General features: G+C 48.1%; 7 protein-coding genes across 7 annotated transcripts; 3 read left to right on the forward strand and 4 right to left on the reverse strand.

Moving 5' to 3' along the window:
• Window positions 1-19: 19 nt before the first annotated feature.
• F9C07_2058012 (WD repeat-containing protein YCR072C) lies at window positions 20-1,681 on the forward strand (the record flags this gene model as incomplete). Its single annotated transcript, XM_041288486.1, has 3 exons — window positions 20-244; window positions 309-1,387; window positions 1,438-1,681. 3 exons carry the CDS (start codon window positions 20-22, stop codon window positions 1,679-1,681), a joined length of 1,548 nt encoding a protein of 515 aa, XP_041141008.1.
• A 211-nt stretch (window positions 1,682-1,892) lies between these two features.
• Window positions 1,893-2,538, reverse strand: F9C07_928 (uncharacterized protein; the record flags this gene model as incomplete). Its single annotated transcript, XM_041288498.1, has 2 exons — window positions 1,893-2,216; window positions 2,290-2,538. The coding sequence occupies 2 exons, from the start codon at window positions 2,536-2,538 to the stop codon at window positions 1,893-1,895; spliced, it is 573 nt and encodes a 190-aa protein (XP_041141007.1).
• Window positions 2,539-3,150: 612 nt separating this feature from the next.
• On the reverse strand, window positions 3,151-6,227 carry velB (uncharacterized protein). The gene is made up of 5 exons (XM_041288497.2): window positions 5,672-6,227; window positions 4,937-5,607; window positions 4,804-4,883; window positions 4,259-4,750; window positions 3,151-4,203 (listed from the first exon to the last, which is right to left on the reverse strand). Exons 2-5 carry the CDS (start codon window positions 5,171-5,173, stop codon window positions 3,927-3,929), a joined length of 1,086 nt encoding a protein of 361 aa, XP_041141006.1. The 5' UTR covers window positions 5,174-5,607; window positions 5,672-6,227; the 3' UTR covers window positions 3,151-3,926.
• A 5,026-nt stretch (window positions 6,228-11,253) lies between these two features.
• On the forward strand, window positions 11,254-13,848 carry F9C07_1061164 (uncharacterized protein). Its single transcript, XM_041288510.2, has 2 exons — window positions 11,254-12,165; window positions 12,257-13,848. Exons 1-2 carry the CDS (start codon window positions 12,094-12,096, stop codon window positions 13,343-13,345), a joined length of 1,161 nt encoding a protein of 386 aa, XP_041141005.2. The 5' UTR covers window positions 11,254-12,093; the 3' UTR covers window positions 13,346-13,848.
• Window positions 13,849-14,301: 453 nt separating this feature from the next.
• F9C07_931 (uncharacterized protein) lies at window positions 14,302-14,820 on the reverse strand (the record flags this gene model as incomplete). Its single annotated transcript, XM_041288496.1, has 3 exons — window positions 14,302-14,459; window positions 14,525-14,728; window positions 14,784-14,820. 3 exons carry the CDS (start codon window positions 14,818-14,820, stop codon window positions 14,302-14,304), a joined length of 399 nt encoding a protein of 132 aa, XP_041141004.1.
• Window positions 14,821-15,585: 765 nt separating this feature from the next.
• Window positions 15,586-17,179, forward strand: F9C07_1062253 (uncharacterized protein). The gene is made up of 3 exons (XM_041284174.2): window positions 15,586-16,669; window positions 16,723-16,957; window positions 17,008-17,179. Exon 1 carries the CDS (start codon window positions 15,892-15,894, stop codon window positions 16,561-16,563), a length of 672 nt encoding a protein of 223 aa, XP_041141003.1. The 5' UTR covers window positions 15,586-15,891; the 3' UTR covers window positions 16,564-16,669; window positions 16,723-16,957; window positions 17,008-17,179.
• Window positions 17,180-17,692: 513 nt separating this feature from the next.
• Window positions 17,693-19,021, reverse strand: F9C07_934 (uncharacterized protein; the record flags this gene model as incomplete). The annotated part of the gene is made up of 1 exon (XM_041284168.1): window positions 17,693-19,021. One exon carries the CDS (start codon window positions 19,019-19,021, stop codon window positions 17,693-17,695), a length of 1,329 nt encoding a protein of 442 aa, XP_041141002.1.
• Window positions 19,022-20,581: the final 1,560 nt, after the last annotated feature.

Genomic DNA, 20,581 nt, shown 5'->3' on the forward strand with positions numbered 1-20,581 from the left:
ATTTCATTTGAGTGGCAACATGTCGACTCTAGTACCCCCTCCGACCAAGCGCCAGAAGACGGAGATCGCCGAGAAGGCGCGTCTGCAACAGGAGATTGAAAGCATCCCGGATAACCTGGGCAGTGTCCGAGTCCAGTTCTTCGACCAAGCAACAGGATCCGCAACGGGACCTGCAGTGTCCGTTCCAGTGGCCGATGCCAATGTGAAAAATCTTGAGACACTTTTGAATACATTACAAGGCAATGTAGGTACGCAGAGAAGCCAAAGATCCGATATGCGCTTTAGGCTAATCTTTTACTCGGTTATAGGAAGATGATGAACGAGTACCGTACCGGTTCACCTACCAATCTCAGGATAAAGACAATCAGGCAATCGACATCTTAGCAGATCTCTATCATTCGCTACTCCAACCTGGACTCAGAACAACCGAAGATACCATCTCTCTATACTTTACCCCGCAGGCAGTATTCCGAGTGAAGGCTGTTTCACGATGCGCTGCTTCTATAGCCGGACATGGTGAAGCCATTCTTGCGACTGCATTCTCCCCTGTATCTTCTTCGACAATGGTAACCGGAAGCGGCGACTCGACAGCTCGCGTCTGGGATTGCGACACTGGTACACCGTTGCACACACTGAAGGGACATACCAGCTGGGTGCTGGCAGTCGCCTACTCCCCCAATGGTGCGATCATCGCGACAGGTAGCATGGACAATAGCGTACGACTGTGGGATGCAAAGAAAGGACAGTCACTGGGAGGCCCTCTCAAGGGACACGCAAAGTGGATCACCAGTCTGGCTTGGGAACCGTACCATGCGCAAGAAACTGGTCGGCCGCGATTGGCTTCGGCGTCGAAGGATTCCACAGTCCGTGTCTGGGACGTTGTATCGAAGCGAATTGATATTGTGTTGTCCGGTCACAAAGGCTCGGTCACCTGCGTTCGTTGGGGCGGCATGGGCAAGATTTACACAGCCTCCCATGACAAGACCATCAAGGTCTGGGACGCCAAACAGGGTACCCTCATTCAGACACTACAGGCCCATGCGCACCGCGTGAACCACCTCGCTCTATCGACAGACTTCGTCCTGAGAACCGCCTACCACGACCACACCAAGAAGGTACCTGAAGCCGATGCCGACAAGGTCACCGCAGCCCGGAAACGCTTCGAGCAAGCGGCCACCGTCAACAACAAGATTGTTGAGAGGCTCGTATCTGCAAGTGATGACTTCACTATGTACCTGTGGGAACCGGAAAGCTCCAACAAGCCGGTCGCCAGATTACTGGGCCACCAGAAGGAGGTCAACCACGTGACCTTCTCGCCCGATATGGCATACATCGCATCGGCTGGATTCGATAACCATGTGAAGCTGTGGAATGGCAGAGATGGAAAGTGAGTATACCACCCAGTATGTCGTTATATACATATCTAATCATGAACAGGTTCATCACTACTTTCCGCGGCCACGTCGGTGCCGTCTATCAGTGCTGTTTCTCAGCCGACTCCCGTCTTCTGGTATCCTCATCCAAAGACACCACCCTGAAGGTGTGGAACGTCCGCACAGGAAAACTGGCCATGGACCTCCCAGGACACAAAGACGAGGTCTTCGCCGTCGACTGGAGCCCCGATGGCGAGAAGGTGGGCAGCGGCGGCAAGGACAAAGCCGTGCGGATATGGAGAAATTAACGTAGATACGGCAATAGAATTATACAAGAAAAGTTGCGATACCCTAAGCACTATTTCGTTTCAAAATGTTGCATATATACAAAAGGAGTGTCATATCTCATCAACAAGAGTAATTTACACAACCATGACAATCACCGCGTTGCGTAACCAACAACACTCTTTCTCATCTCTGATTATCTCTCAAATCAGGATCCCATAATCAACTGCAGATTTAAATGTACTGCCAAGCAGCAGCCTCCTTGGCAGCCTTGGGAGCCAAGGCATCGAAGCCAAGGCAATCAGCGACGTTACCCTTGGGGACAGTAGCGTTCTGGACAGCGGCAAACACCTGCCAGCGGTTGTCCTCAGTAGGGCAAGCCATGAAGCCGGAAGCACCCCAGCCATTGAAGGAGTAGTAGCCCCATTGCTCGCCGGGCTTGTAAGTGAAGGGACCCACGGCGGAGCCCTCCGGGATATAGGCGGAGTGGGCCTGGGTGAAGGACAGAGCGCCCTTAGGGTCAACATAGACCTGCTGGCCGCCGGGGACATTGACGTTCTGGAGTACTTCCATTAGTAACGGGGAGAAGGTGGAGACAGGAAATACGAGGGAAAGAAAAGAGAGGGCTTACCAAGCCATAGCCACCAGGGGAGAAAACGGTCTCGGTGCCGGGAGGGCAGTCCTTTGACTCAGGGAGGGGGCAGTAGGACTGGGTCTTGCCTCCAAGGTAGAACTTCTGACCGGAGGCGGTCATGGGGAGGAGGTGGATGGGGGAAGCAGAGCGAGCGGACATGACACCGAAAGGAGGGTTCTCCGGGGCGGCTGGGGCAGCAGCCGCCAGCAGGGGAAGAAGCAACGAGGGGACCATGGAGAACTTCATCTTGGTGGTTTGATAAACGAGAGACTGTGAAGGCGGACTTGGAAGACGGTTATAATGTTTTCAGACTGAGCTGTTTGGAGAGACATGTTGTCGAGATATCGACCTCGTATTTATATCCGGAGGACGAGGAGGCTGAGAGATATCCATGGATAGCGAGAGTCATACAACATTCTGCATCTCGTGGAGCCATGAGAGAGACGTTACATTGCAGTCGGCGCCAACCGCTGCATAATCATATCGAAATCTGGATCATAACCTATCAGGAGGCGCCGCCAATAATGAGCTGGTGCACCGTTCAACCGCTAAAGTGAGACCGCATCGAAGCGATGTGATGGCTTGTCACGGGAATCACGGGACGAGTAACCGCGGGGATTTATGACGTTTTTGTGGGGAGGCAGTTGAAGAACCGAGATTGCTATCGTTGATCCTCGAAATCACTGTCTCACTTTTTCCGAGACATTTGGAGCTGGTCTGTAACGCTGCAAGAGTAAGTGGTATAATAATAGAAATTAGCCACACTGTATAGCAAACAATGGCCGAGGGTTCGGACAATGCCGACAGACCTGGAAATTTGCCAGGCCCATGGGAGAGAAGCACTCAATGGCATCACCATTCGCACCGCCACATCAGACGGATACGAGACCCGTTTCTAGGTAGATTATATTCGTTCCAGGGTCCTCGGTGGCAACGCTTCCTATGGAATTCCCACGAAGTTAAAATTACTTAATTTAGAGATTATCAATTGAGTTTTTTGTTCTTCTTCCATGCATGGACCTACATGTTCAATCACCTGATATGGTAATCCACTACTGATGTCACGGTTCTCCACAATATCCATGGATTAGGGCATATTCCATCCTGTCGGTTCTTTCAATTCCGTGGCAAAACATACACGAAGCGCCTGGTCTCAGTCACCTCTCAGAAATATCATAGGGGTGATCGAGTCCTCGGCACTGTTTGGACAAACAACAAGTACACATAAAAAGAAAGAAATAAAAGCACAGAGATATATGTTTCACGCAGTGCGGACAGCATCCATACAGCAAAACATACATCTCGAGACGATTAAAAAAAGATGTGACAAAAAGGGGGATATTATAGAGAAATCAAAAACAAAAGGGGGTGAATCAACAATTAGCAAAAAGGTAAGAGCAAAAAGAAAAACAAAAAAAGAAGAGAAAAAACACCGCGGCACCAAGCCTGATAGCAATACATCCCACCCATTTGAAAGAACCTGTCTTGCCCTGAACACCGCCGACCGAAACCTGTCCCCGTGTCTTAACCCGTAAATGCGTAAAAAGAGTAGAACCATGAAATTCAAGGGCACTCGAGCCACAACGTCTCTCAACCCAACGTACAGCGTAGTGCAGCAAAGCAACACGACTTTCTTAATCGTAATCGTCCCCATCGTCGTCATCGTTGTTCCGGCCGCGTGAGCCTTTCACGCCATCTTTGCGGATGGGAATTTTAATGCCTTGCAAAGCGAAGCATTTACTGAGCGTCGTGCTCTCGATCACTCCGGGAAATTTCTTGGCGGAGAAGACTTGAAATGGCTCGGAGAAGACGGACGCTAGGACGGGTGCGGAACCGTGATTGATAACAGATACTCCTCCATTAGGAGAATCACTGGATTGAGTACCCACGTTGACAAAGCTCATTTTAAGGCTGAAAGGAAGTTAGCAAAGTGCATTGCAACAATTTACGATGGATGCTCACTGACCGGAAAACCCCTTCAGTCCGTACACTCAGATCTTGTAAGATGAACCATACCCCGATTTTGTTATCAGGATCGGTCAGACGGAAGGCACTGGCACTGAGACTTCCGATGAGGTTGCGCGTGAACATGCCACCGGGGCCCGTGCTAACCGGTTGCGCAGGGGAAATATTGGCTTGTGGCATATGGCCGCCTGTCGGGTAGTATGGTTGATAGTAAGAGGTCTGGGGACTGGCGCCGTATGGGTTTTGATACTGTAGCTGAGGGTTTCCGGGGTAATAGCTATTCATTTGCGGATAGGGGACCGGCTGACCGTAGGCGTTCTGTGGGTATTGCGCATAGGTAGGGGACAGGGTCTGCGGCGGTGGCGGGTACGAAGAGGACATAGCCGTGGATATCGACGGAGAGGTTGCTGAATGCTTGACCAAATTCACCTCATTAGTCCCCTCTGCGTTCCACAAGTCTACCATGAGAACGTAAAAAGAAGTATCAATTTCACTACAACCAAGGTCAGCGCCGCATCTAATGACTTGATTCCAAGGTTTACATACTTGATGTCGATTTCCTTTTCGGTTTGAGCATCCTTAACTATAAGGCGAATACACGGAGGAGGGGTGATGGGTCTCCGATCCTAGATCGACGAGATAAGCAGTCGGTCGATAAAGAGGATATACTGGAACTAACCTTGTCGCCGAAGCCGCACATTCGGGCTCGAATTGGTTGCTGCACAACTTGTAGAGACCAAATGCGACCCTCATGGACAGTCGAGAGCGGCGCTAGGTGGCTGGATGACGGAATGCCTGCGGAGACCATTCCACCCCCAGAGCCCGGTGTGGGATATGATGAGGAAGGCGGAGGGATTCGATCCATGGAGAGAGGCGGCGGTGGTGGTGGGTGTGCCCTTTCTTCGATAGCATACATGGCGTGAGAGTGGAATAAACGGTAACGATAACCGGTGCTCCCGTTTCGTGAATGTGTTAAGAGCTAGAGCAACAGTATCTTAGGTAGATGAAACGCTAGCGTCTAGAGAGCATACGAAAAGCGTCCAACGTCACAATTAGACCATTTGACTCTTAAACGATAGCTGGAGTGCTTGAAAGCCGCGACCGAAGCAAGCACTGATTGAAAGTTTGTCGGTCCTCGACCTGCGCTGCGACAACTCCGGGCACTGAAGCGAGCTGATAAAAAAATATAGCACACAATGGTACGGGTCACAGTAAACTGTTTGTGGGGAGAGACGCGTGCGAGTGTTGAGAGGTACGATCGTTGCGGGGATGCAATTTCTGAGAGGGCGCCAGGGAAAAAGTGGCGAAAGAGGGGCGTACCCGAAAGGTAGGATGCGCGACTGGCCTAAGCTATCTGAGCGATAAGTTGAACGATCACCACGAACATCAAGCATTTATCTTTAAAATCACGTACAGTTCAATCAATTCGCAACGCGTGCTACCACTCCGCTCAGATTTTCAAAGGGTGATTGACGATCGCTGTGGTTGAGCCGTAAGAAGGAGCTGTCAAACTGCGGGAGATTCGCTAGGCCTTCCACGGATCGACCTCAGGACCAAAGGTTCGCACACAGCGTATCTTCAGGGTCGTTAAGAGGCCACTTGGATTTAATCGGCGTGAGTCAGAAGCTGCAGATCAACCCAAGGGTTGACACTGAAAGTCGGGACGTGTTAGGTGTGGGGGAGTTTGTGAGGGAAGAGCAAGTGGAAAAAGAGGGAAGAAAAGGTGAGAGAGCCGAATGACGAAGCGGAGAGCGTGGACAGTCACGAGAGGTCCAGACAAGAGAGGAACTCGAATGTGGATGAGCTCATACCCTTAGAAATTTATTCCTAATTTTTCAATCATTTAGATTTTTATTAACTTTACCTTCTGGCGATCACCTTCTTTCCGATACAACCAGCATAATGTTTTCTCATGATTATTTTTCATACAATTGATTTCTTTGCTCCTGTTAATATACCTTGACATTTGTTGTATAATTTTATTCATCTCTTTGGTACCTTTTTTTTTATTTTTCGCCACTTTCTTCTATTTTCGTTACTATTTTAATACCAAATTGGGTTCACCTTTGTTCTTCCCTAAATGACTTACTCTCTGACGAGATGCAGCAACAAGACTCACGGATTAGGCGATGATCAGCCCGCCGCAGGAACCTCGACCCAGACCGTCGGGTTCAGACTTCCTCCCTTCTGGGCGTAGCGCCGAAATGTGAGAAATCAATCGCCAAAGGCCGAGCATATCCCGACAATCACACACGATCTATCGACTCGCCAAATTATACTTGTATATTCAAACCTTTTTTCTTTTTCACGGATACTCTTCATAGATTGTTTTTCCTATTTTCCTTTTTCTATTTTTTTTCTACTTTCTTGTATAGAGATGATCTCAATCAGTCAATTTGGTATTTTTGTCTCCACCTTGAGCAGCTATTTCAAATTATCTCCAGTCCGTGGGGTTTCCGGAAATGTAACGATCAACGACGGAGGGGTTTAGATCAAAATGCCTAGCAGCCCAAACAGCGGCAAAACCCTAGTCCAGTGGAGGCCAAAATCATTGCCCCGACCAATCTGCACTGCCATATTCAGCATCCAATTTATTTTTATGACTGTCATAAAGACGATCCTCGGTGCTGAGGAGTAACCAAGTGGTCCTCCGGTTTGGGTTAAAGCGAAGCAAGCTTGACCCAAGCGCGATCCGTTTTCAGATTCAATGGAAAAAGATAACGGAAGGCACACCTACCGCAAAGGTTACTGTCTCACCTCTCTCTTGTTTTATTTTTCATTCCTTTCCTTTCTTCTCCCTCCATAAGACGAACTCGGCCAATTCTTCTCTTTACTTGGGGCGGTGAGAGCTACATTCGAAGCGCAGGGTCGATCAGCACTTGTCGGCCCCTAAGCAGATCCGTCGTCCTTGGCATGCACCAATGCGATGCCCAAGAATGGAAGTTTGCCAACGAGTCGGGTTACGGGTACAACCACCGGCAGTGCCGCGCGCACTGTTGGGAGCGGGGACTGCAGTTCCCCGTCTGCGGTTCTCCCACTTCGTTCTGCTGTCCATGGTAACCCCTCCATCCTCGACCGGCGGGATGCCTGAATCCTTTGTCTGCACGCCTAATTAGTCGTCTGCTGACAGATTTTGGCGTTTGGACCTCGTTGCATAATGCATTGTTTAATTTCTGGTGAAAATCTGTGTTGAGTCTACTCAGACTCTCAGTAAACTCAAGGCGAAGAACAGGGTACCATGGAGAAAAGAAGTTGAAAATGACATTTGCAGACATCGTAACCCTTTTGCTCGCCCACGTCCACACCGGATATTTGGTCGCAATCCCCGCGTCATTGAACTGCGAAAAATTGGGGGCGCAGCGACTCCCCATGACCTATATATCGAATGATAATGCCAAGGGTTCACAATAACTTCTCAGGTGTTCTACGTCATGCCCCTCACGTCGACTGAGATTCTGGTTTCTTTCTGGTTCGCGCAAAACTCTAACCTACTATCACGATGATGACTGCTAATGGATACAATTAACGCAACAAACTAGCAAATATCACAACTCCATTCAAAAGAAAAAAAAAATAAATAAATAAAAAATAAAAAAAATTAAAAAATCTACAAGACCAATAAGCAAGGTTTTACAGCTTACAATAAAGCCACCCACACATTGGCTTACGTTTTACAAGTTTCACCGTTGACTCAGATCGCCATCCATCCATGGCGCCGCCCTCAACATCTCAGCCGACAAATACATGTACCTGTCACAAAAACTCTAGATAAAACCTAATCGTCAACTCGAAGAGTCTCGTTCATGTGACTAGCGCTGTTTTGTACCGATCCCAGATCCCGTAAACAGGAATTTCGCTTCAACAAACCTAGAATTATCAAACACCGAGCGTGGAGTTGTTACAATGGCTAAAGCTTCTGCATAGTTCAATTACCTGGAGTAATCGTCAGCGGCGACGCTGCTACGAGGATTCTTTTCCTTTCACGTCGTCCTTCTGTTACATGTGACTACGCGACAGCACGCGTGTTACCTCAGCTGGTGCGAATATCAAAAACTACGTGGATAATGCGACAGAGGAGCTACTCATTAAAGAACGTACAAACATAAAACGCTGTTGGAGTCTAATGATCTACAAACGTCACCGTTGACGTGGTATATAACGTCAACAAGATTCAACACAGCACATCCGATCAAAATTCATAGTAAATAAGCTCATCTTCAGAAACAAAGTTCAAGGCCCCAGCCCCCACTCTCATAAGGCAAGCAATGCAGCCCCACCCTAAGCTAAATCCTCTCTCTGTCATGGGTGGTTAATTCATGGTCCATGGCGGAGAATGACAGGTCTCGGCAAAGAGCCTCACACCCAGCGTAAAGAATGACGTGCTTAGGGCTATGGTAGCCTGATCCGGAGTAGAAACTATTGTGTCTCCGGTTTGGTATACACTAGTTTACAATGCGGGATTTATTCAGAAGCACTTTTGCATAAACAAAGTTTTAGATTGTATTTACCAATATAATGCTGATTCAACCTGGCTTTGGCGAGATCAGGTTTCCTATTTGAACCATGTGGTTTGGTATTTTGAGTCTGTTTGTGCAAGTGGGTACTATTAATAAGTATCTTGTATTTTTTATTCTCTTACTTTATCTGTAGCTATGTGGGAAAGAGGCTGTCAACCCTGTTTTTAGACTTGTTATAAAGCATCGCATGGCTGTTACGGAGAGTGAGTGACATATAATAATCACGATGACGATGTAGATATATACTTACCACGTACCTAATCTACGATGCGGGCAACCTTCCAACTATTCGACATCCTTGCAGCATATTGGCGTAATATATATGGTGCGATTAAGTGAGACATTTCTCTAGGTTCTTTGAATTGTATGAAAAATATCTGGTAGAGGTGGCACTGATACCGCAGGCGTCATATACACGACTTTCTCAATCCCAGCTACACCAGACTCTTACTGTTGGACGTCTCTTTGAGTATCTCGACAGTGATGTGTATACAGAGTCTTGTCTAACTTCCGATATGGGAGTTCGTTACTTCATTGCTAGTGCTTGTAGTGGTGGAAGGATGGCCTTTCTCGTATATGAGAGCGGGTTGTATAGTGACGTCTGTTGAGTAATTGCGTGTTAAAGAATAATGACCTCTCAGCGACGTAGGTTCACTGCTGGGATATATGCTTGATTTCGGGTCGGGGGAGTATAGAAGAAAGGAAGGTGATTAAAAAGAGGGGAAGAGAGCAAGGGAACAGCTGTCGGTTGAGAAACTAGTTGAGTACATAGTAGCGCTAGCTATCGAGCAAGTCCGGCTTATGATGCTAATGGCCGTTCGGAATTTGAATCTATGCACCTTGACCGTTCAAGAAAGTCGCACTAACTAGGGTAACCCTACTAGTACAACTGCCAGTCAGCACTAATCATAACGCGGACTTACTTCGATGTTCTATAGGAAAGCAGATGACGTTATTTGATATACAATCGCTACCCGAACGTAGTGTTCAATCTTATTATGTCGCGGACAAAGGCTGACACTGTACAATGTCCCATCGATATCCTGTCTTATTATATATCCATGTTGGTTCAGCGTTTTATGGTGGTATTTAAGGAAACTCGACCAATTCGGAGTGATGTCACTGCAACTGTGAAGGGACAGGGGGTATGTTCATTATGGACATGGATGTCCATCCATTCTTTGATCAACAGGCCACCAACAATCATGTAGGACTGTGGAACAGGACTTTTTTTTTTTTTTCTTTCAACCGCAGCTGGCTTTAGGTAGCCATTTCGCGCCGTTAGCGCTGTAAGATGCTAGGGATAGTATATACTGGGCATGCGCCAAATTCACTAGCTATAATTAGTATGTATAAGTCTTTAGAAATCAATGTTCGACTTGAGACAATGATATCTCAATCAAATACTGTCTCGGTAACCGTCAAAACGCCACACGGGCACCAGTCATTGTCTAGTAAATAACGGCTCTCCAAGGTGTACCACAACGATATAAAGAAATGCTGATCACGTGTGAAGTGTATGTACAACAAAGGGTCAAGATGGTGCTAATCTATATCCGGTATGAGGTCCGTCATGGAACTTGAGGGGAGAGAAGACGTGGTACCGACAGCGAGAATATGTATTAAGCATAAATCCTTCTATGACATATGCCGACTGACCGTTTGGTGTAACAGAGACTGAGCACAAGATCGACATGCGCGCATACATGCTCCTCTATCCGAATTAGGAGATTGAACTATAGCGGGGCGCAGTCTGCAAAGGTGTCGGTTATAGTTCCATAAGTGGAAAGAGATCATGTACATCCTTGAGCGATAATAACCAAGAGATAGTAAGTAAGTTGTACCTCGTACATGAGGACTCCACCCCCGATTTAGCAGGACTGATTGGGTTTCAATATGCGAAACGAGTTCCCGACCCACCAGCTGTATGGTCGCCAACTTCGTAGCCACATTGTAGAGTAGTTGCTTTGTATGCGAACAATGATAAGCTCTGCAATTGCCCGCCAGGGGATAGTCCTCTGAACGAACGCTCCATTACTGACGCTGGCCCACTCTGAAGTTCCTTGTCGGTGCATGTTTTGGCCAGGACCGCCACGACCCATGATTACCTTGATGACGGAAAGGACAAGTCTAGCCTCTATTCAGCTGGGTTCATGACAAGCAATCTTACGTGTACTCCGTACGGCGCAAGAAGATCGCATGCGTGACCTCTTCGCCACAGAAGCTTGGACCAACCACACGGAGTGGATCGCTGGTCGCAAGAGATTTGTCCTGCCATGCTGCTAGCGAAAATTCTGGAAAACCCCCCTAGGCCCAAGGCAATGGATGAGCCTATCTCGCTTTGTACCCATAGGAGTCGGCAAACAAAAAAGCAAATCTTAGTAGCTCCTCGCGTGGGAAAAGCAATACCCCATGATAGGCACTTAATCTAGTCGGTCAACCATGGAACAAAGCGCATGTGTATGTCGTTGACTTGCAGTGTCGATCCAATCATGGATGAAAGCGAAGACCAAGAATACTTGTTACTTGAAACGGAAAAAGAAGGGCTCGCCGCTCGATACCCGGTTGAGACTAGTGTGGGTGAAGTGGATCTCGGCGCCGGGCCCTTGTCCCAACATGGCATGACGATGAGATTCAATTATCCACCAGAACCGCGTGCAATTGCGCCTTAAGTTCAAGTTGATCCATTCGGTCCCCCCTGCTCTATTGGTACTCTGGAGCATTTTCTCGTTTAAGTTGTTCCTCAAAAGAGTAAGCCGAGGACTGAAAAGATGTCCGGTAAGCACTCGGAGTGGGAGAGCCGTCGGGCGCCTAAGCGACTGCCAATCTTCGGTTCTCAATGGTATTCTTGCGATATTCTTGATTGGTCCCGAGCGTTTCTATTTGTCTAGTTAGCAAAAGCGCGAGCGTAGTCGATCGTCGAACATGAGTCTCGATCCATTGAGACCTCTTTCCTTCTTAGGGATATTGGAGACAGCCATGCATATGTTCGTTCAATGGCATCGTGCGTAGAGGGCCAACAAGGAGCACAGGACTCCTCCGTCGAAGCCAACGTACAACAGCCCTGCCAAGGGAGGGTTTCGTAAAGCAACAAATTATAGACCCACTCGGAGTAATCAATCTGTTCATGAGCACTAGTCTGGCTCAGGTGCAATAAATACCTGGTGCAACATCCAAGGCTCTGCGGGGTTTTTCTTTGGGTCTCGTAAAGATGCACCGACTTAAGAACGTCAAGAAAATCAAACCGAATGGCATCGCTGTGAAAGGATTTATGACAAACGACCCTCGCTCTTCTCGACCGCTCAAGTTGCTTTGAGAAATGCCTGCACGGCGAAATCACAAAGGATCAACTCGGATTGACTGTGGTGAATGCAAGTGTCAACGGGCTGGGGTATGTTTCGAAGGTTGCATGGGTTTCTTTAGCCGGCGTGCCTGAGGCGTCTTTGTCTTACTTTCCACGTCTACTAATTCATTACGTATAGGGCAGCTCCCAGTATCCTCACTTTCTTGTCCTATCTCGGTACATGTGCTCGAGGACCCAGGCTCATCTATATACATCGTCCGCCTCATCTTACACTGAAGCATCGTCACCAACTGCCAGCCGTTGTCTTGCCTCTCAATACAGAATCATGATGGAAGACATCGATCCTGTCTCTGCGCCTAAAGAGCTTAATATGGAAGAGTTAGAGCTTATGATCCAATGGTGTACAGAAACTTATCGCTCTATCTCCCGGGACGACACGGTCGAATGGGTCTGGCGTGTCGCCGTGCCTCGAGAGGCGATGCGTCACCCCTTCCTAATGCATGGTATTCTCGCATTGTCGGCACTCCACCTCACATTCAATAGCAGCGGTACTACAAAGGAAAACCACTTGATGATAGCACGGTCTTACCGGAGCCAGGCCCGGGTCGGCCTGGAGAAGGTGAAGGGTAAACTGAACGACTCCAACTCAAACGCAGTGTTTGCTCTCTACCATATATTAATCGTGTCTGCATTCGCTCTTCCTCTCATCATAGAACCGCATGAAGATCAAACGGCGTTAGACGAGCTTTGCGGAGTATTCCGGTTTACCAAAGCCTTGGGGGATGCCATACCAGCGATCATCGACCGGGTCAAGATAGGGGAAATGAAGGAATTAATTGAATCCAGCGATTCGCCACCGCGCATGCCCGACACGTCACGGCTCGCTATAATGGCGCTTCTCAGAATGAACGCGGCCTTGACCCGGCAGAACCCAGAGCATGAGAGTGATGTTTATAACCCCGCCATTAAGTACTTGGGAGAGTCCCTGGACAAGCTTGCAAGAGGTGGAGAGATCATGGTTGTCGCATTTCAGTGGATCTTTCAGATTCCCCCGCGATTCGTTGACTTGCTTAGAGAACGACAGCCGTTCGCTCTGATTGTCCTCGGTCATTTTGCTGTGATTCTTCACTCCTTAAGAGAACATTGGTGGATGGGTGAATGGGGAGCCAGACTAATTAGGCAAATTGGTCAACACCTTGATACGGAATCGAAGCAGTCTCTGAACTGGGTTCTCGATGCTACGGGCTGCTATATTCCTCCGCGGTGAGAGGACACGCTTCAAATACATTATCATGGAAGCCAGTCAAAGGAGACACCCGGTCATATTGGGACGGCGCTTTTCAAATAACAGCATATTGACAACAAGTCATGCATAGTGTAGGCTGACACCCTTCACATTTGAGCGATCCAATTTCGGCATCTCTTAAGACAAACAGAGGGCCAATTCAGAACAATCGGGCTTAGCGGCGTACGGAGTACAGGATCGGACGAATTTGTTTACCGAGGCTCAATTGGAGACAGTTACCCTTACCAGGCAACGGATCACAGCAGGCCTGGGATCAGGCCATTGTTTGTATCGTGCATGTATGTATATCATGATGGAATGACCTTAGTTAATCAATTATTTCACCAGAGTAAAAGCGAGAATTGCATCGTGATACGTCTATGAGATTTCATTGGAGCAGTCATTCAAGCATCATAAGCATACCTAACGATTAGTACGCTGTAGATCTTATCCGGAACTACTATTCGGTCGACTAGAGGCAGACGTGCTGCATAGGTCAAGTTAGCGCGAACAAGTAACGATAAGACTCATTGCAGTCATTGGTGCATCATAATGAAAGCTATAAATAAGCACCGTACTCAACCACCGAGACTGGCTGCTTCCTTCTGACTACCTAACACTCAAACAAACATGGGTATTCATTAAATTTAATAAGAGGTAAGAAAAGAAAGGGGAATAAGAGGTGAGAGACGAGACAAACAAGACGTTGACACGAGACGGCACAAAAAAATATCATCGGCGACACTTCTCTCCGAGCCACGAGCCAAGATCATGCACTGCCAGCAGCGCTCCGCTCCTAACATGTCACGATCGATGCATTCGCATAAGTCAGTTCAATGTCCCACCGATAAAACTAACGAAGGCTGAACTGAGAAAACAGGATACCACTCCAGACAAAAAGATGCGACTCGAGATGTGCCATTTGAAAATACAGTTTCTCAACTCGACGATGACTCGCTGCGCTTTTCGGCAGCACGCTCGGCATCCTTCAGTCGGTCTCTAGACGCAGTGCGAATTCGGCGCAATTGTTCCTCCTCTTCCTCACGAGCCTTCTTCTCTTCTTCGGGGGATGGAATATACGCATTTGCGGCGCCACCTATATACATCGGAGTCACGATCAGCATGCTAGTCAATACAACATAGGTCCTGTTGACAACATACCCCGTCCAGTGTGATGGGGAGCCTCCTCGACACGCAATGGCGGCGCTTCTACGTCCTGACTCTCGCGCGCAATCTCTGGGCGCTGGGGATCGTTTACGACCATATTTCCTGAGCCGCCGCGACCGGTGGTATAAATGTCTTGTTTGATCGTGGGTGTGACGAGATCTTTCGGCGTGGTATGGCTTTCGCCGGAGAAGATATTGCCTGCGCCCGGTCAGAACGAATTCAAATTTTCGCATGACTCCATTGGTCTACATACCTGCGCCTCCGCGGCCGTGAGATACGTAGCGACTCATTGTTGCGAGTGACTGATCAGGGGAGCGTGGAATAGCCGGATGTATAAAGGGCGTTGGCGGGGGAAGGTTGCGATCGGGTAGTAGGATTGCGCAGGTGAGTTTGTAGGCAATGGGAGGGTCTCAGATGGGATTCCAGATAATTAAATGGAGCGAGAAAATAGGAACCAGTGAGGTAAACAGTGCTGGCACGCAGTGGCGAAGGGGAAAAATTCTGTAAGTTGATCGGGGCCAAGAAGCTGCCCCTCTGGAACCCAAAAAGACCTTATGATGAAAGCCCGTTGCTCTTGGCGCGTGATGGCGGTTTTTTTGCACGTTTGCGGAATGATGTGATTTTTGGTCCCTTATCTAATCATACGTCCTTCCTCTTTGGTCTTTGGCAGGGCTACTGGTGTTCACCTGATCTGGGATCATTCCAATTGTACTTCCCAGATGAAATGTGCTCGGGGTCTCATTCCCCACGTCCCTGGCCCCTTGGTGGATCCACTGTGTAGGGCCATTGAGTGGATTGTACTCCGTATCCATTATCCAGTGGAAATATCGCAACTTAGCCTCTACTTAATTGTGCATTTCGTCATTGGGTACAAAGAATCACTACGATCATGTTATGGCTACACTGATGCTATACAACAAAAGTATAAAATACACTGCTAATGAACTATCAGGTACATGGTCTATACTTTCTGTACAGCATGGCTACTCTTTCCGCTGGCCCGCAATGGCCTTTTCCTAGCAAGATACTATACATAGTAAAGTAGTGACTAGTACTTGCCTCATCTTACTACCAATGTATACCGACTGCAAGAGTTTCCCATATATCTTCGCTCCTGCTCCTCCGAGCAAATCCAACACAATACACTTTGAAGCAATACTTACAAAGCTCCTTCCTCTTTAAACTACAATACCCTTACAGGATGAATCTTCATCTCCCAACCTCCAAAACTCTTCAACACGCCCCATCACTCACTACACATCCCATTCATATCCTTTATACGTCTAGGTCAATTAAATAGTCAATTTCATTCTTTTACCACCAATCTTTCTTTCACACTTGCCTTCTAGCACTCTTTAACAATGTGCTTCGACGTTCTTAGGAATATTATATCCGACATCTCCGCCATAATTTTACTACTAGGTTCACTCTTCCTGAACCTCCTCGCATTACCGGGTGCATTCTGGCGGACGCTATACGACTGGAATCAGAGCATCCGAGGAGGCATTCGATATTTCCTAATGCCCAGACTGAATGCTAACGGCGATATCTACAATCCTCCTGCCATTAACCGCTCGCACAATGAGTCGAGGCGTCGGAGAAGACGATTAGTTAACGGGACCCGGAATGAGACCGCTGGGGACAGAAGTCCGTTCGTGGTTACTCACTATGACAATGATGACTCGCATGATTCTGAGCAAACTGTGGATGAGACTCTGGCAGCCGATGTTGATGAGCTGATCGCAGCCGAACGACAGCGAGCAGCGGAAAGACAGCGAGAAGAGCGGGGACAGCGAGCGGAGCAAGGGCCACAAGAGCAAGGACCTCACCAGCCTGGGCCGCAACAGTCCGGGCAGCAACAGTCAGGGCAACACCAACCAGAGTCCCACGGGCATGAGCTACAACAGCTAGAACCACAACAGCAGTCATCAGAGCTTCCACCACGTGAACCAATGCCGCGTGAGAGAGTTGCACCGCAGCAAGGCTCAGAAGAACCTGGTGAGCCCCTGCAACCCATTAGGTTGCGTGTTTAAGCTCATCTCATGGCCTCCACTTTAGCACCCATGCCAGGTAGGGGGCAACCGGGAGAGACTTACCGTAGGACAATAACTTTCACTTTTGGACCAAATGGGATACAGCGTAAGTGCAAATATGTGCGATGATAATGAAAAATAGAAAACTGACGAATACAGCTCGTACACCCACGATCCGTAGGACACGCTGGTCCGACCCTGCGTCACCTGCGAACCAGCAAGCCCAACCAAGACAAGGGAGAGACTCTAATATGCCTGGTATATTCCCGGCTGAATCAGGTGATAGGGGAAAGGAACATTGAAGGAGCATTACTATCGTGGTTACCAAGTATGGAGTTTGCCCAAATTGGACTCGAATTACGTGCCGTTGCTTGTATAACTTTCTGATTGTCAGGCAAGTCGCTTTAACCAAAGCAAGCTTTACATGTGTTAACTCATTACAAGTTTTTGTATTGGCCAAGGATGTGTTGAGCCGGTTCAATGTCTTTCTTTGCCTTATTTATTGTTTGCCGGCATTATTTACAAAGACGGTAGAGTACTAGGGTCTGTATTACTATAGCGCAATATGCTTTCTCCTGACGTTTAAGTCAATACCGAAGAATACATTACACTCTATTAAGTGTTGCTAAGTATCATTTTAGTATCCTGGTACACCGCTTGATCATTATAATCGTCAGGACCAGACTGAAACACCGTGGGCATACCTGTTAGCTTCCTCGAATGAAACGTCATTACCTTTATACACTTCTCGGGTAGATGATACATTCACCCATCCAAACACATCCTTGATAAAGGCTGAGAAAGGAAAGATATAATAAAACCTGAAGCCACCCTGTAGATAGATTTCCGTGTAGAAGGGGTTAGTTAGTATGCATGTCAGATCAGCAGCTATAACACCCAAGCGTAATCACAACAATCACCACCACCAACCATGAGTCAAGAATATCCCGTGGAAAAGAAAATAATACAAATCTAAGGTATGCAAATATATAACTCATAAGTATATACAATCATAAAACCTCATTGACATAAGGACCTCCCATAAGCATAACCACGTAAGAGCCGAAAGAGTTTCCCATCTCTAACAAAGTCATCAAACCCATCGTCGTCTCCACTATACCGAGCATCATCACCGCGGCCAATAAGTATCAACCATATGCCCACCATACGGAACCGCCTCATACTCAGAATATGCCTTCTCAAACTCCATACTCCAAACCCCATGCGCGCCGCGAACAGGGTACTCCCCCTTCCGCCATTTTTTCTCGTCCTCTTTATACGACGCCGCCCCAACATGCTGCATCTGCGGCGGTGAAATCGCTAACCGATCAAACCCATGTTCATTTGCTAGTCGTTCTAGCGTAGAATCCACCGGTTTCGGCTTCGTCGCATCCTCCATTTTCTTCATATACTCTAGAATAGCGGGTGTCTTCTCCCGAGGAAAAACCAGCGCCTGGGAACAACATCCGTCGCGATTCATTAAGTGGACCCCCGGCCTCATGGGTCTCTGTACTGTCACCCGCCCGGAGGCAAAATACAAGAGAATGACCGCCGGCACGGCGCCGAAACAAACCAGTCCCAGAAAGGCGTTGGAGAGGATCTCCTGCGCGGGGCGCACGGTCCTCCTCAGACAAAGACACAGTCCCGCGACAGCGACAGTAGCCGCAAGACTCCAGGAGAGATACTGCTTCCAGTTCTCGGCGTTCCAGCCGAGGAATTTCTCGGTGTAGAAGAGACGGAGATAGAGCCAGTCGGGGTTTATGATGCCGCGACGGACCCATTCCTCGATGCTGTGGAGGGTTTGGGTGGTAGTTGGGAACCAGTTGCGCTGGGCGACGACGTCGTCTTCCAGCATGAGGAAGTAGGGGGCGTCGGTGGTGTCATAGCAGGAGCGGAGGGAGAGGGCGTAGTCGATGAGGGATTTCTCCGGGGTGAATTTTTTGTTTCCTTCTAGGGTGCGGAGGTAGGATGTGGTATAGGAGATGTTCTGCGTCTCGTAGGTTAGGACGCGGTTGACGGTGTTGTGTACCCAGGGGTGGTTGTAGTCTGGGTGGTCTGTGGGTGTGGTGAGGGCGAAGAGGAGGTGGATGGAGATTTGGGAGCGCTGGTGTTGGCTAAGGCTGTCGATTAGAGAGGCGATGGTGGTGTCTATGTTTTGGGTGAGGGGTCGTTTGACGGTTACGATGCCCACGCAGAGGTCTACATGTTCCTTTGTTGTTGGCGGGGGTTGGTTATAGGGGTCTGCGGGTGTGGTGGTTGTTTGGTTGTAGCGCGAGAGGTAACGTAGGGATTCTTGGATTCGGGTTAGGCTGTATGTGGGACGGTAGCCTTCGTGTGGCTGGAAGAAATATGAGCCTGGGTCGCGGGCGGAGTTGGCGCGACAGATGAAGAAGAGGCTGAAGTAGAGGACGGCGAAGGTGATTAGAGAAAGCCTCTGCTTTCTATTGAGGAGACGCATTGGGACATCATTTCTCGGGACGTGTGTACTTATCCACGGGAATGATATCGGTAGAGTATGGCAACTGAGATAGAGGAACGTATGTACCTGGTCCCTGGTCCCTGGGCCCTGCGGGGAGATAAAGAGGTTTAGATCGGAGTCCGTCCGTTGTGAATGACAAGAAAAAACAAGATCAACTAAGAAACGGGGAAGGCGCATGGGGGCTTACCATACCTAATCATGGAAAATTTCCTTGAAGGATATTGCTGATACGAGAAAAGGGACTAGACTGTTGGTTCTTGACCCAATTCAGTCAAGGTGGAGGACGCTAAATGTCTTGGGACCAGAAACAAGCAACGGGGCTGTGGAGTCGCAGGCCAGTCTTCGCCCCTATCAAGCTCATGCTGCAGGTGGAGCAACATGAGTCCCGTGTTACTATCTTAAGTGGTCTTTGCTAAGTGATTACACAGCATCAGCCCTGTTGGGTTTCACTTGGCTATCTGTCGCCATTGGTGGGAGGGTCAACTGGCATGGACCATTTTCCATTTCAGTTCATTGCCCAACTGAGACATTCTAATCGAACTTATCCAGGATCGTCACCTCAATACTCACAATAACGGCATTTCCCCGTTTGGGGGCTTTTTACGCGTCCAATAATGTGTCTGTCGCGTCGGGAGATTCCGCGACGATCTGTCATCAGCAGTCCAGTTGAGGCATGGCAGGCGGCTGTGCTATACGAAGGGCTATTCATCTGAAGCATGGTACTTTTGTCGCAGCATATACACATATTGAGTAAAACTAACGTGATGTGCCACGCGAGTAGCTGGATTGACACTAACACCCGAAAAGGTTGTATGTAAACTTCCAGATAGCCTCGGTACGAATAAGTATAGGTCTCAGTGGGCTGGAGAATAGAGTCGAGAAAAGATGAAGAAGCGGGGGAGGGACCGGAAAAAAAAATCGATAGTTCAGCTAAAAAGAAAATGTAAAAAGGAAAAAAAAAAAAAACAAAAAAGATGTTGACGAGAGTGGGATTTGAACCCACGCCCCTTTCGAGACTGGAACCTTACTCCAGCTGAGAGATTATTAGTTATTTGTTTGTGAAGATAAGCATTTAATAGTGGTACTAACCGCCTTAGACCGCTCGGCCATCTCGCCTTTGTTGAAATTTTACAGCAGAAAAGCGTTTTATATTCTTTGGAAATTGGCAAGAAAACTGTGAAATAAAAACAATACTCTACCAGCCAGCTCTGGCCCTATTCGCGGCTATATTGTGTATATCATTTATTCTATAGCTTGTATCTTGGTTTGCAGGTAACTAAGTAACCCTCACAGGGAAACTGACTATTACCCCAATATAAACCAGAACTTTGTTTTATCCATTGTATTAATTCAAGAGTCAGTTGTGTGTTATATATAAAGTTAGGCCCTTTCGGTAGCAATGAAGAATAATGCCAACCCTCCCCCCCTGATATCCCAAAATACATACCACTAGCTAGCGTGTAGCAAGGGCTACAATGCTCTCTACTGATGATGTCGAATTGAGTATGAATGCAAGCTGGATACGCCAGAAGGAGTACG

Source organism: Aspergillus flavus, chromosome 1, assembly GCF_009017415.1.
Source record: "Aspergillus flavus chromosome 1, complete sequence".
Taxonomy (NCBI): Eukaryota; Fungi; Ascomycota; class Eurotiomycetes; order Eurotiales; family Aspergillaceae; genus Aspergillus; species Aspergillus flavus.

Coding starts and splice junctions, on each gene's coding strand:
- velB (XM_041288497.2), bottom strand. CDS start 5,173: ATGTATGCTATCGAAGAAAGGGCACACCCACCACCACCGCCGCCTCTC. Junction 4,751..4,803: donor GAAAAGGAAATCGACATCAA/GTATGTAAACCT, acceptor CCTTGGTTGTAG/TGAAATTGATACTTCTTTTT. Junction 4,204..4,258: donor CGGACTGAAGGGGTTTTCCG/GTCAGTGAGCAT, acceptor ACTTCCTTTCAG/CCTTAAAATGAGCTTTGTCA.
- F9C07_1061164 (XM_041288510.2), top strand. CDS start 12,094: ATGCCTGCACGGCGAAATCACAAAGGATCAACTCGGATTGACTGTGGT. Junction 12,166..12,256: donor GCAAGTGTCAACGGGCTGGG/GTATGTTTCGAA, acceptor CATTACGTATAG/GGCAGCTCCCAGTATCCTCA.
- F9C07_1062253 (XM_041284174.2), top strand. CDS start 15,892: ATGTGCTTCGACGTTCTTAGGAATATTATATCCGACATCTCCGCCATA.